The sequence below is a fragment of the Apis cerana genome, linkage group LG6 (genome assembly GCF_029169275.1).
Source record: "Apis cerana isolate GH-2021 linkage group LG6, AcerK_1.0, whole genome shotgun sequence".
Lineage (NCBI taxonomy): Eukaryota > Metazoa > Arthropoda > Insecta > Hymenoptera > Apidae > Apis > Apis cerana.
In genome coordinates this window covers 4,837,963-4,853,995 of record NC_083857.1, presented here as the reverse complement: position 1 = coordinate 4,853,995, position 16,033 = coordinate 4,837,963, and the positions used below count along the sequence as shown (strand labels likewise).

General features: G+C 25.1%; 3 protein-coding genes and 1 long non-coding RNA gene across 23 annotated transcripts in view; 2 read left to right on the top strand and 2 right to left on the bottom strand.

Moving 5' to 3' along the window:
• The window catches only part of LOC107993622 (alpha-glucosidase), a 47,704-nt gene extending 47,360 nt beyond the window's left edge, over positions 1-344 (top strand). For all 7 annotated transcript variants that reach the window (XM_017050136.2, XM_062076084.1, XM_017050139.3 and 4 more), the window contains one exon: positions 123-344. In XM_017050136.2, the coding sequence (XP_016905625.1) occupies positions 123-210 (88 nt within the window). In that variant the 3' untranslated portion in view covers positions 211-344. The remainder of the gene's footprint in view (positions 1-122) is intronic.
• Positions 1-16,033, bottom strand: part of LOC107993618 (dual specificity calcium/calmodulin-dependent 3',5'-cyclic nucleotide phosphodiesterase 1) — a 183,319-nt gene that overhangs the window by 41,313 nt on the left and 125,973 nt on the right. The gene's annotated exons all lie outside the window — the stretch shown is intronic.
• Positions 98-5,449, bottom strand: LOC133666220 (uncharacterized). Its single transcript, XR_009830039.1, has 2 exons — positions 5,319-5,449; positions 98-2,920 (listed from the first exon to the last, which is right to left on the bottom strand). It is a non-coding gene; the product is annotated as an uncharacterized LOC133666220 (long non-coding RNA).
• LOC107993621 (maltase 1) lies at positions 4,339-13,654 on the top strand. The gene is made up of 8 exons (XM_062076082.1): positions 4,339-5,766; positions 8,634-8,821; positions 10,205-10,483; positions 10,780-11,022; positions 11,568-11,753; positions 11,990-12,194; positions 12,632-12,980; positions 13,360-13,654. The coding sequence occupies exons 1-8, from the start codon at positions 5,589-5,591 to the stop codon at positions 13,490-13,492; spliced, it is 1,761 nt and encodes a 586-aa protein (XP_061932066.1). The 5' UTR covers positions 4,339-5,588; the 3' UTR covers positions 13,493-13,654.

The following is a 16,033-nucleotide window of genomic DNA, read 5'->3' as shown; positions in this document are numbered from 1 at the left end:
TTTTTAAATATTTAATTTCAAAATTGGTTAAGTTTGGAGAAGAATTTTGTTTTAAAAGTATGCTTATAGAAAGTTTATTAAAAGTAGATATAATTGAATTAATTTATTTTTGTTTCAAACAGGTCCATCTCCAACAATGAACAAATAAAAGTTTCTGCTTTAGGATTTTTGATCCTAATTTCTCAAGATGCTAAATTTGGAAATTTTTAATATCTTCCTGAATATGGCTATTTTTTGAAGCAACGAAAAAAAACATATATCGTTAAAATGTCTCTCTACATTATTATATATATATATATATGTATTAGCTAATAAATTTTAAATATTTTGAAAAGTATAAAAAATTTATAATTTCTTGTTGTATCTAATATTTCTCTTTATACATTTGTTTATTGCTCGTCTTTATTAGATTTTCTTCGTGTTTAAAACTTCTTATATAAAGAATATTTTTCATAGATTTAATGTATTATTAAAACGAGGATTTTTGATGAAATGGTTCTAATAAAATTTTATTTTTTTCAGATATAAAATTAATTTTTATTTCTTTCTTCGAATATTTAATTTATGAATCATGTATTTCTTTAAATATTTGATATAGAGTAATAGATAATAAAATAATAAATAAATAAATTTCATTATACACGTGATTTACAAAAGTATTCAGATATCAGTGCATGATATATATGAATTTTTTCACATACTAAAATAATCCACATACTTTATACTTACTTTTACCTCAATTATCCATCACGAAGCCACAATTTAACTGTAATGGAACTTTCATCCCAACTTTTATCTGAATTAATGGAATTAAGGAAGACATATTCGATGGAATAAAGTAATTTTCATAGAGGATGATATATCCTCCTTATGACAATTATTTCATATTATAGCAAAATAGAAATATTGTAACGATACAATAAAGTGTAATATAAATTCAACATTTTTTAATCCTATATTATTTTTAACAATACTGAATATTAGATATAGTCTTTCAAATATTAAAAAATAATGGAACATTCCAATAATAAATTTGAATACAATATCTGGATGACGGAATATTCGAATAATAATAAATGAAACATTAGCATAATAAAACTTGGAATATATATAATAAAAAGTTAACAATGAAATATTATTTCATTGAAATAATAGAAAGTTAATTGTAATAATAAGATATCGAATAATAAAGTACAAAAATGTTTAATCAATAAAACTCGAAGAATAAAATTATTAAGTAATAGAATATTTGAATAATAGAATATTTAAATATTAGTGAAGCATTTGAATGCTATTTTAGAAACTTTAGATAATTTATATGTCATATTAAAATTCTTCAAATTATATAATGAGTGAACTATGGAATATTGAAGTACTAGAATTTTTCAATAGCAGATTTGAATACCGTATCATCAACCAATCAAAAATCAATTCTACGCAAAAATCTCGAAATTCGGTTCGATCGAATTATTCATAGAAATCCTTCAACGTTTGAAACAAGAAACACACACTGAAAAACCGGCATTCAACTTCGTTGGTCGAAAAGGCAGCCATGGGTCAAATTGGCCGAAACTCGTGATACGAGGACCAGATCCGATTAACCGGGCCTTTCACTTTTTTTTCACCCGAAGGTAAAACTGGCCTGAAAGCGTGAACGGAAGCGGTCGTATGTGTATATCGTATTCCCTGCCACGTCAATCAGCTTGCCAATTATAATCGTCGCTGCTGGAGTTTCGTCCATACTGGAGTTCGTTCCATAAGAATTTCACTCGTCAACTTTCGCAAAAATTCCTCGATTGGGCGGCTGCTGGTTTCGACCATTTTCCACGGCCGTTAAAAAGTTCGCCGTTCAAGCTTCATTCTGAATGCAGACTGGGTGACAAGGGACGAAATTGGATACTCGAAGGTGTGCGAACGTCGTCCTCGAAGAAGGTGGTAAACTGTTTTAAAGCGGATGTGCTCGAAGGAACGAATTTTTATTTAATATGGATAATATATTTAATATTATCTTTGATTGAATATATATACAGAAAAAAATCATTTGGATATAATGAACTAAATTTTTTATATTAAATAAAATAGAATAATGGAAAGAAGAATAGAGAATAATGGAAAGAAATAATAAATCGTATATAGAAAAAATATAGAAAATATGAATGGAATCGAGTTCAAACAATAAGCATAAATTTTTGGGAATTATTGAAAATTTTTACTATTGAAAACTATGAATAAAATTGTAATTATATATAATTTTATATATAATTTTAATAGCATAAAACTGTCCATTAAGGATAATTACAATTAATGTTATTATGATATCAGTGTATTTATGAAAATAATTTATAATTTTCTGATTTATGACAGGAATACATAAGAAAATATCCGAATAATTTTAGATATTCTTGCGTAATCTGTTTACGTATCACTTATGGTGAAAGAAGTAACATTCACTCACGAATGTGGTAATTTCTTCAATGATTGAATAACTCGTGACAAGTTTTTCAATATTCCAAATTACTGTAATTATCTCACTTTTTACAATTTCACTTTGTACCTTACATTTATTTAAATAAATTCTCGTTTCTAATATCCACATATTTATATGTACAAACGATCTTTGGAAGAAGAAATTGAAAAAATAAAAAGGAAAATCGTTTAAAAAGCTCGAAACAAGAAGTATAATTAGAATGAAGTATAAATTAAACTTAATATTGGAACATATATATGTGTATGTATGTGTAAAACATTATTAATTATATTATTGTTATTTATTAAATTAATTATAAGCGACTAAATATATATTTATTAATATATTAATATATGCTATTCAAAGTTTGAATTTGCTACATGGAAATGAAATCGTATGTATTGCTTTAATATTCTCGCTTAAATTTTATTCGGGATTCCCTCTATTTCCTACCTAAAATGTGAAAAAAAGAAATGTGTTAGTTAAGGTTTGTATAGAACGTAATCGCGTATATTTTCATGATTCATATTTCGATTTTTATAAATTTTCAACGTTGCTATATTTAGCAAACAGACCTCATTTGCCAAGATATTCATGATGTATTGAGTTATACTCGTTGTATTTTCAGTAATTGTATTCTTTGATTTAGTTTTACTTTTTGTTTTATTTCACTGTTCAAAATGAAAGATACGATAAGATAAGAGATATAGGAAATTTAAAAAATATTAATCAAAAACTTATATCGTTTTCATTGACGAATGACACATTATAAACTAATTTTTCCATAATTTTAGAATTTTTATATTTTCTAAATTCAATTAATTCAATCAATTAAAAAAATTTTGGCTTATGATAAGATTAATAGTCAATATATCATTATTTAATTAGTAAATTATTATTTATACAATTTTTTACATTTTATGAGGAAAAATATTAAATAAATCATTTATTTTATATTTTAAGAATAAATCTTAGTGATTTTTTTGTTTAAAAATATTAGAGAATATTATATTTCTTTAACACTGATATTTTTTTTTTATTTCAGGTTGCGGAATATACATAATGTTGAAGACATTCCATAATTTTCGTTAAACATTTTTATATATCGATACATATCATTAAATAATGAATATCAAATAAATTCCAAGAGTTTCATAAAAATAAATCGTATTTTATTTTCACTATTTATATAATTGATATCATTCATATATGATATTTCATTTTCGTATTTTAGAAATGCAATTAATTTGATAAGAATCGTAACGTGAACACAATTATAACAGCAATAAAATATCAAAGTATCAATTCCATAATGTATTAGAATTTTTCGTCGACTTACTCTATTGAAATTACGTTATAAATTTATGAACATATTTACTCATCATATTTTCCTATCGTTTAGTAATATTTCCATACAGTCATATCAATATCGTCATTTACTTTTTTAATACGATGATTCATCTATATCAAGAAATATATATGATCTGCTTTAGCATCTATAATTTGTTGTTGCATATCCTATCAATTCTAAATCAATTTCTAAATAGCAGTTCCATTTTTTAGATTATTAGATTTTTGTACTATTTTTCAATTCAATCGATATGAAATACTTTGTATATTTTTGATTTTTTTTCCTTGATTAACCAAGAAAATTGAAACGGCACGTTATTCATCAGTTTTTACACGAAGCATTTGAATTTTTCTAGATAATGTTTGAATTTTTCTATAGATAATGTTCGCTATCCGTTGCTGTGCTTCAAGTTTAACAAGAATTTTAAATATTTTCTTTAATTCCAGCACGAGAATCGTCAAACGTAATAAAAATATCTCTCTTCGCCTGCACAGAGAAAACTTTGGCACAACTTTGAATTATCCAGTGCGCAAAGAAAGCTGGCAATTCGCGGTGTCTCCAGTCTCGAGCAATAAATTGCTCGGTACTCTCCAATAAAAACGACTTTTATAAAATTTCCACACGACAAAATTTATCTCGAGATTTTCCTGGAATTTTTCTTCGAATCTCGTGTTTTCTCGTTACAAAATTTAAACAAGTAAGCACGTTCTCGGAATTCTACACGGCTCAAAGCTTCTTCAACTTTGCGATTAAAATAAATAAATAGTTAGAATATTTTTTATTTCTTTTAATAAGTTTTATCATAAGATAGTACGTATTTATTCGAAAAATAAAAGTATATTCTACATTCATATTTTTAAAAAAATATTAAGCAAATAATCAATAAAGATGATTGTTTAGATAATGAATTATATTGTATTAATAAATTTTCGAAATTATAAAAATAGTTCTAATTTCTAATTAGAATAATATGTTCTAATTTTCATAAGAATTATAAACTTGTCCTAATTCTTTTAATATTGTCGATTAGAGATCTTTTAGGGAGTAAAATCCTATTTAAAATGAATCACGTGTTCCATTTTAGAAATTTGATTCAATCTAATTTTTCTTTTATTTGCTAATCCTTCATTTATATATCGCATTCTTTACTAAAAGAAAACTTCGTCTGGAAAAGATTTTAATAAACTTTTGTGTTTCAGGTTTAATCATTTCTTATTTTAGACACTTTTAAAGAGCTTATTCTAAAAGTCAAAATAAATATAAAAATTTATATACAATGATGTCGATTGAATTTTATTTATTAAGTTATAAGTAATTAAAGTTTGCGTTAGATGAAGCAAGATACAGACAGCTCTAATATTTATAAAAATTGATATTAAGAAATATATGTATAAAATACGATTTATTTTACTATTTCAAACGAAATTATTCGTAAAATCCTACATTAATCGAAGAACTAAAATTACTTTCTCCCATTTACCTATTTCAAATTTTATTTACCTGTTTTTCTCTATTCTACGAAAGAAACTCCGATTCTCAAGTGCAGAAATTATTCCACTATTAACAATTAAAAAGAAAAAAAAAGAACAAAGATAGAAATAAACGAAGAAGAAAGAAATGCACAGATCGAACTACGTATTGCACGTATTCCGTATTTACCTGATCGCGTTTCACGCCGTTATCTGTCGCGATTTTTCCGAGCTCCAATGATAAGAATAGTCCGTGCTCTTTTTTACCGTCCAATCTGACGGAAAGAATATAAGGAACCGCATGATCGCGCGCCGTATCATTCAAATCATGAAGAGCTTCGTCGTGGTTGTACTTCTGCTCGCGGTCGGCCTTGGCGCCGGCCAAAATAACAAGGGTTGGTGGAAGAATGCTGTCTTCTATCAGATATATCCCCGCAGTTTCATGGATTCCAATAATGATGGCATCGGGGATTTGCAAGGTAGGAAATTGGCGCGAAAACACTTGTGTTTTTCACCTTCCGCGTATTGTATGTACGTTGGATCGCTTTTAAGCTAAAATTCACACGAACGGCGCGACAACTTCAGTTCAGCAACGAGTTTATATCGTAATTTTCATGATAAAGTGTGCATCGTACTATTAAAAATGTAAATCTCGAAAATATCACAATAAAATTGGAACAATGTATCGCTCGTGTGTGTAAAATTTTTTTAAGAAGTATGACGGAAAAATCGTAATTAAAATATGCAGTGATTTGGGAGATAGAAAAAAGAGATTGGAAATTAGAAAGATTTATGATTAAGAAAGATAAGATGTTAAAAGTTAACATGGTTACAATCAATGGTGATTCAAATATTTAAACGTTATACGTGGAATGAAGTTTCGTAATATATGACGCCATACATCTTTATTGAAGTGTGATCGTGATGCAGTTCACACGAGTTGTTACCTTTGCAATTGATTAATATTGATTGATTAAATTAGTGTTCCTTTAAAAAAGTGAGAAAGAAAATGGGAGAATTGAAAAATTGAATAGATCTTAGTCATAAATTATGAATTTTTATGAATAGATATTAATAATGATAATAATATATTTATGTTAATAAGACTTGATTAATGGAAAATACGTATTATTCATATTTACATCATAATACATGAAAAAATTATTTAACGTATTGCTTTTAGTTTATAAATTTAAATGATTTATTTTTTTATTATAACAAGAATATTTATTTATATTAATAGAATTAAATTAAAAATGATATATTTTCATATTCTATTAATATTAATAAAAGATAAAAAGAAATATTTGTTTAATAATTTCTTTTTTTTCTTTTTTTGTTTATTTAAATATTTTACTATTTATAATTGCCATTTTCACATATATTTATATGATATTTTAAAATATTAATTTTAAACAATTTAAATAATGTTTCGAAAATATTGGAACAATTCAATTTACAATTCAAATAATATTTATGAAATAATATTTAAACGATCTTTCCTTATATAAAGATATATATTTTCTTAACAAATATAGAGATTAAAATGATATTCAAATATTAATGTTAATGTAAATGAATGAATGGTTTAAAAACAACTTGTGCAATTGAAATCAATTATAGTTTGTTAACTAATAATAGTATCATGAATGGATTAAAGATATTTAAAGAGATGCGCAAAATGGTTGAGCATTCTACTGAATCTCAAGCTTGGAACTAATCCAAATTTTTAATTCTTTGCTTATTAACATTGATCATAATAGTTGCAATTAGTCGATAATAAAAATGACAATACGTTAACAATTAACAATAAAATAAGTAAAAATGAATTAGTAAAATATTGAATCTAAAGACCCTGTGGAATATATTTTTTATCAACAAATGCAAAGATTTAAAAAAAATTAAAGATTTTTATATTTAGAAATAATATTTGTTATATTTCGTCTTATTTTTTCATTCCATGAACATTCCTTATAAAATAATGGTAGATAAAGATAATTAATATTTAATTGCACTTCTGGAATCCCACGTCCTTCCTTTGATACGTACATGTGATGCAACCTACGTAAGCTTTGAATGTTTGATGGTAATTGAATGGAGTTATAAAAAATCTTTTGTAACGGTATATTAGCGTAAAAGTTGATCGATAATTACCCGTAAAAAGGAACAAATTTGATTAATCGTTTTTTATCTTGTAATTCTTTCTTTTCTCTGTTGAAGAAAAATATATAGTTTTGTTATTGTGAATTTGAAAAAATTAAAAAAAAATTTAATATATATTTTTAGTATTTATATATTTAATCAATTATTAATTATGCCAAGTTATTCACGATAGAAATTTTATCAAATATCAATATTGATTTAATATCAGTCACAATAAAAAAGAAATATTTATTAATTCAATTTATTCAATCAACATTTATTTGTTTCAATCTGATTTCTTTTCAATCTGTTTTAGTTGCTTTTATATTTTTCGAAATTAATAATATTTTATTTTTCTTAATGAATCTTAAAGTTGTTTCGAATCCTTACTCACTGTGATGATTATAATCATTTATTCTTTGTACTCGTCACTTACCTGAAACAAAAACAATAGAACATCATATATTATTTTTAAATCAAATATAATTAGAAAGAATTATTAATAATATCGTGATTAAATATAATAATAATAGTAAGTATAATATATAACATTTGATAGAGAATAATTTGTTACCTAATTAAAAATATTTAAATAATAATTTCTTGTAATAAAATAAACAAAATACCTAAAACTAATAAATACTAATAAAACAATGTTTATAGATATCTCATCTATTTTAATATTTCAAAAAAATACGCAACAATTATCGCTATCTAACGATTAGATATAATAGTGAAAAATTGAACGATTTCATAATTCATATGTGTTATTAAAAATTTACAATAATATTTCCAGCGTATTATCTATAACAATCTATAATCTATTATATCTGTAATAGAAAATATAAAGGAAAAATAAAAATTGACATGAAAAATAGAAGAATTGATAAATTAATATATATCGATATCTATTACCTTATGATTTTCAATAATTTCGCATATTAGATTTAAAATCTAATTAAAATCTATTACATCGAGTTAATATTAATTTCTTATTTTAAAAAATGGACAAAATGATAGAAATAGAAAAGGAATGTATCTATTTTCCGTTCATTTATTTTCATGATTATCGATTGATCCACAAAAGTGTGATTAGTATTTGCAAACCAATGTGAAACCATCTGATTCGATTCTTTTTACTATCATCAAATTATTAGATTCAAAAATTGATTTTAACTTATTATTTTAACTCGTTTCTTGGCAGGTATTAAGGATAAGCTTTCACACTTCACGGAATCTGGAATAACAGCGATATGGTTATCACCAATTTATCGAAGTCCTATGGTAGATTTTGGATACGACATATCTGACTTTAAAGATATAGATCCAATATTTGGCACTACAGAAGATCTTCAAGATCTCACTGCAGAAGCGAAGAAACGGAATTTAAAGGTAACAGGCAAGCATATTAATATCTTGTCGTACAAAATCATATTCCATTATATTATGCCATAGCAGATATAAAATCTTCAGCAATTTCTAATTGGGAAGATTTTGATTTAATATAAAATCGATAAATTTAAGTCAAGGATATCAATGGATGTCAAGAATAAGAATATTTATGATGGGAAAATATATGACAAAATAAATAGATACAAATGATATATTAAAATTTAAAATTGGAACTTAAAATTTAAAATATATTGAATCATATTTAGAATTATGCATTTTTATACATATATCTATTGTATTCAATTACAATGAATTAATAATTACAATGAATAAAAAAATGACGACACCAAAAAAAAAAGAAATACTTGAGAAAATTCAGTTATTTATTGAAAACATTATAAGAAAATCTTAAAAGTGTATACAATAATAATATTATATACACATATCGAATAAATTTTAAATATGCATTTCGATAAATAATTCTTTCATTTTTGTAATCATATGAAAATAAAATTATGGAATGTTTTATATGTGACGATACACACTATGACGTGAATAGTATGACGTAATTGTAATTTGATTCCAACAGATTTAAAAGAATGAAAATATATCGGCTCATACTCCACAAATTACACGAAAAATCACGTAATGTAGTACGTTTTTTGTGATATTAATGCGTATTTTTTTTTCTAATCTTAATTCTATGATATGATTGCATCACGTTAAAAAAATCATACAACGATATATAAGTAGAATTTTCTTTCATAAGAGATTTTATTAAAGATTATAATTTTTTATTCTATATGTGATATCTGAATTGTCGATAACAAGTGAATTGTCAATAAGTACTTTTCCAATCGATGAGAAAAATATTATATAAAAAATATAATAATACACGTTAATAACATTAGAAAGAAAATCACGTTGAAGATTTTGGAGTATCACTTGCATTGATAACACTATCGAATGATTTCAATTAAATAATAATTTAAATCATAAAATTTCTTGGAAAATTATTTTCCTAAGTTTGAAAACAATTGTATCAAATTTTACATTTAATAAATATTTTATGGAAATGTAACTATTTCTTTTAAAAAATGGATATCAAGATATTTTCATTAATATTCATTAATTTTCATTATTATTCATTTCATGATTATTCATTCATTGTGCTGAAAAATCAATCAGTATATTTAAAAAAAATTCATAGATTTTTATTTGAGATAGTAAAGTGTGAAAGTTTGCTTTCACAATCCGAATTGAAAACATTATAGCTAATCATTCAATTATTTGAATGTTCAATTATTGAATTATTTCAACAATTTGAAAATCTGTATCCAAATAAATAACAAAAATATTGATAATTTTCTTTCTATCTTTCAGGTTATTCTAGATCTCGTTCCTAATCATACTTCTGATGAGCATAATTGGTTCCAACTGAGTGTGAATAAGACTGGAAAATATAAAGATTATTACGTATGGGTTGATCCGAAAAATGGAACAGATCCAATTGAAAAAAGGTATCCTAATAATTGGCTTAGTGTATTCAATGGTACAGGATGGACATTCAACGAAATTAGGCAACAATTTTATTTCCATCAATTTTATAAAAAACAACCAGACTTGAACTACAGAAACCCGGAAGTGAGAAAAGAGATGAAGGTATAATTTTGATCAATTTTCTCGATATTAAAATTAATTCAAAAATTAATATAAAGTTTCGTATCATTTGATTTGTTTATAACGTTTGATCAATCCCATGAAAGAAAGAAAAACAAAGAAAATATCTTATAATCGTATCGAATATACATTATTAAAATATTATAAATTAGATTAATCTAAGAAATTTTGTTACAAGATTTTACTCGTCGATTCGCAAAGAATTTTTTCTTACTCTTTTATTTTATTCGAATCATCTCCAACAGAAAATCTGCATGATCTATTCATTCTTTTTTCAGAGTGTAATGGAATTTTGGTTGAATAATGGAATTGATGGATTCCGCATAGATGCTATACCACATATATACGAAGTCGAAAACATATCATTAAATGAACCACCTATCGGTCAAAATCTTAACTTAAGTCTCCACGCTTCTTTAAATCACATTTATACGAAAGATCAACCCGAGACTTACGACTTGGTACGAGAATGGCGAAATTTCGTGGACGAGTATGCGAAAAACAACAACCGGGATGAAATAGTAAGAGAAAAAAAAATATATTTGCGAGCAACTTATCGTGAAGATATATTCTATTTTTAAATTTTCTCATTTTTTTCGAAACTGATGAGATATATCAAACTTTTATTTAAATATCGATTAATAATCGATTAATAATATCAATAATAAATAAATAGGCTCAATGTTGTTTTAAATTTTAAATTTAAGAAAATTAAAAATTTATCTTTTTTCCATATATTGTTTAATAATAATATTAATTTATTTATTAATTTTATTAATTTTATTTAATTTGATCATATATTGGTATTATATTATTTAAAAAAAATATTACATTAAAAAAGAAAAATTCTTTACTCAGTTGTTTTATCGGCATTACATGATGATTAGTCTTATGAATAGGATGTAAAAAGTATAGAAAGTTTCCAATTATACTATTATATACATATTGATAATATTTAGAATATTTTCTTAATTTTTAATCCTAGATTTAAATTTAGGTACGCATTAGGTACGCATTATTATTTAATTTTATTGTTACCATGATTTAACAAAATTTTGTTTTACAGGTACTTTTGACAGAGGCGTATACCTCTTTAAACAACACTCTCAGATATTACAAATATGGTGCAAACGTTCCCTTCAATTTTAAATTTATAACAGATGCAAATTCATCTTCTACACCAGAACAATTTAAAACAATTATAGACAATTGGGTACAAGGAACGCCCCAAAATGATGTTCCAAATTGGGTGGTACGTAATTAATTTTTTCATAATTAATTAAATTTAATACGATAAAAAAACAAACACATTTAATCCTGACTATGGCTCATTTTTTATTCGATCAACTTAGTTGACGATAATACTGAAACAATGAAAATTACTAATGAAAATTAGATAAATTTATATCTATTCGTCGTTATTTAATGTAAAATCATTTTTGATTCATCCAAAATATAAAAAAAAAAAAATTATAATAATTACAACAGATGGGAAACCACGATCGAGTTCGTGTCAGTACACGTTATCCTGGTAGGGCGGATCACATGATAATGTTGGAGATGATTTTGCCTGGAGTCGCGGTCACATATTATGGAGAAGAAATCGGTATGGAGGATAACACTACGATATACAAATATGATGTTCGTGATGGCTGTCGTACACCATTCCAATGGGATAATTCCATTAATGCAGGTATAAAGAATCAGTTTCTGAATTTTTCTAAAAATTTTTATTAATTTTAATAGAAAAAAATAAAAACGAAGTTTAAAAAAATTGAAAAATAATATTATAAAATATTTTTTTCTATTAATATTAATATTTAATAAAAAAATAAATACATTTTACTAGCAACATTTTCAATTTTTTGTAGCTATATAACGATAAATAAATTTTGAAGTTATTTGATTCTTGCATCAAGTTTGAAAAAAAATCATTTCCACTAATAAAACACTTCCAATTGATTATTATTCTATCAATTTAATTGTTACATTCATATATTTATTCTTCATTTTACATCTATATAGAATACACAGAAATAAAATTATAATCTCTAATATTTGAGAATCTTATCTCGTTTGTAAATTTTTATGAAAACATTGATATTTACATGATAAACTCGATGTTTATAGGCTTTAGTAAAGTCAATGAAAGTACACTTGAAAAGGAATGGCTGCCTGTTCATTCATCGTACAAAAATGGACTAAATTTGGAGCAAGAGAAAAAAGATAATATTTCTCATTATCATCTTTATACCAACTTGACCGCTTTAAGAAAGAGAGATGTATTGAAAGAAGGAAAGCTTGTTACAGAAATTTTAAACAAAAATGTTCTGGCTATTGTGCGACAAAACGAAAAAGAAGCGGTATCTCTTTTGATCAACTTCTCTAAAAATAATACTGTTGTGAATATATCAAAGTTGGTGGATAAAGGAAATAATAAAATTTACACAAGTAGCATAAACTCCAAGTTGACAGCAAAGTAAGCAATATTAGATGAATTTCGATTAGAAGATATATTTTAAATCGAATTGAGATCATATCAATACGTATTTATAAGAACAATAATAGGAGAAAATTTTCTATACAATAATGACTGAAATAGATTTTTTAATTTATGGATATTTTATTATATTTAAATCAATACGATTTAATATTGTTATTAATTCTATTAATATTTTATTAATTTTATTAGTAACTGGACAATAAATTTAATTTCATTTTTGATATTTGATTCTAAAATATTTTCAAAAATAATTCAAATAGGTCGATTTAAATTCTTAATTTTTTAATCCCAAACTTATTCAAATCTATTTATTTACTATTTTATACGATAATATAATAATTTTATTATTTTTCAGTGAACTCGTAAATCCGATGGCTATCAATATTCCTGGAGATTCATCTGTAATTATAACATCCGGCGCTACTATAGTCAATTATTCAATCATGACTTTCCTATTCGTAGTGTTCATATCTTTTTTCCAACGATAAAGAGAAAATTTATTGCTTAAAAAATTTAATGTAAAAAAAAATTAGAATATTATAAAACTAATTTTAATTAATTATTAATTAATAAAATTCATATCAGATTTTAATATCAGATTCATAAGTTGAATATGTATCCTAAATAAAATATTTATATTTATACGTTTATATCATATATTTATATATTGAATTATATTGTATGTGTTCAACGCACCATCAAATATTGTAATTGAATTACGTATAAAATCATGATTACGATTACAATTATTTGAATTTCTATACTCAATCATAATTTCTATTCTGTTGATACAGGTTTAACACCAATATACTTTTTCATTATTCCCATAATCAAAGTTGAAATTGCAAAATAAAAAATTCTAATCTACGCTTGATATTCGGCAGAATGTTAAATCAGAATAATTTTTAAATTCTTTTAAATTTTAAAATAATCTAAACAAATCGGGTGAATATTCTAATTTTCCCTAGGCTAAAAAGATTTGAATCATCACATGATAATAATATATAATATTTTTTTTTGTAGGAGAAATCACAAATTTTTACACAAAATTACTGCAAAGCATAAAATTTAACTATAGAATTATAATATCATTCACCAAACTTTATGAGGATTTTTTGTTTTATGACAGTTGATCCGCATCATGAACTTTCCTAAAATCAATATCATTAATATCAATAAATTAATATCAAGAATAGTTCGATTTAATATTTAAATTAGACTTATAACCAAGCTACATTGGTTTAATATCGCATTATCAATAATAATTATAAAGTAACAAATGAAAGAAAATGAGAGAAAAAATTGAGAAGTTTCAAGAAAAAGGAGACGAGTAATATCGTACAATTTATTATTTGTACAAAATTTAATCTCTTGTTAACAGATGAACTTATAATGATAATGATGAATTGATCTTTCGAGGAAATTAATTTCAAATAATTCAAATATATTTTCTTCATCCACGCCATTGTTCAACCAATCCATTTTTTTACGATTTTAAATGAATTTATCACTCGCTTGTATATCAAATTTTGAACGACAAATTTATTTGTCATTGATCCTCAGAGAGGAATTTCAGATTTTGAACGAACCTGGAACAAGATATGATCCACGCATTATCCTATAAATGGATTTCGAATAATACATAATATCGCGGTTGTGTGATATATTATTAAACACCTGTTGCGCATCATTTTACAATGGAATGAAGATTATCCAAAAAGAAAACCGAGTTTCTCGATGACAAAGAATAACGGCTATCACCGTAAAACGATCGGTTATCGATCTCCCTGTATCTTCCTCCGATCCGATTTCCACGGCAATCTGTCCACGCTCAACGTCACCACGCCCTCGTATCTCGGCCGGTTTCACGCAGAAATTTATGTCCCCGGATTCGCACCTGGTGAGACAGAATGCTCGATGAACGAACAAAGAGGGAAACGCGAGAGAAGGAATTACGATCGTTACCATTCCGTCCTTGGAATTCGGCCAACCGACCAACCATGAAATTCTCAAGTTGAACCTGATGTTCCATTCCCCCGAAAGTTTCATCAATTCTTAAACTCGTTTCGTACTTCTCTAAGGTATTAAGGTATGGGAATATATTCGCTTTCTTCGATTTTCATCGATCTTCAAAGATTTTTCGATGACATTGAGGTTGAGTGTATATGAAATAATTTTCTTTTCAAGAAAAAAAAAAGACACCAAACTCTATCTCAATCACAAGTAATCAACTTTAACATCTAAATATCGTTCTAAAATTACATTAATTATCATTAAATATATGAAAAATAATTTAGAATATAATTTATACGTTAATTATAAAGAATAAATTTATATTAAATGTATACAGAACAAGAACTACTTATACTTATTTATATAAATATATATATATATTTAATTTCTTTGACATCCTACTCTATCAATAAATTTCAACTATACTAGTTTTATCATAATCGTGACAAAATATTATCTTATCTTCACGCAGCATGGTTTTCATAATAAAAGAAAAATTAGCCTCATTCGTAACGAGTGGAGCTGGAAAATTTATCCACGAACAGACGATTAACAACTCAATGATTATATTCTCAAGGTATATTTATCCGTGGCTCGATTTACTCGCTTCCTCTCTTGACAAGAACGGATGACGAAATTAATCAATAAATTTAATTACGTCGACGCTAATTAATATCCCGTAAAACTCTTCCGTGGGTTCCAGAAACTGTTCGTGGTCTTCAGAGAATACGATAATTATAGCCATGTGTAATTAAACAATAACGTAACAAATAAACGAAAGAAAATTTGCGAATACTTCGTGGCAAATTTAAAAACTCGAATAATTTCGTTTTCTTTCTCATGAAGGAATTACGAGATGATATTGGTCATTAATTAAATATTAATTTATGTTAATTAAATGATAATATTATAAGGATGAGATCTATCTTATGAAAACGTTATAAATTGATATAAAGTGGAATGACAAAGTTCGGATAACAAAAGCTTAATTAGAGTTGGATAATGAGACATTATAT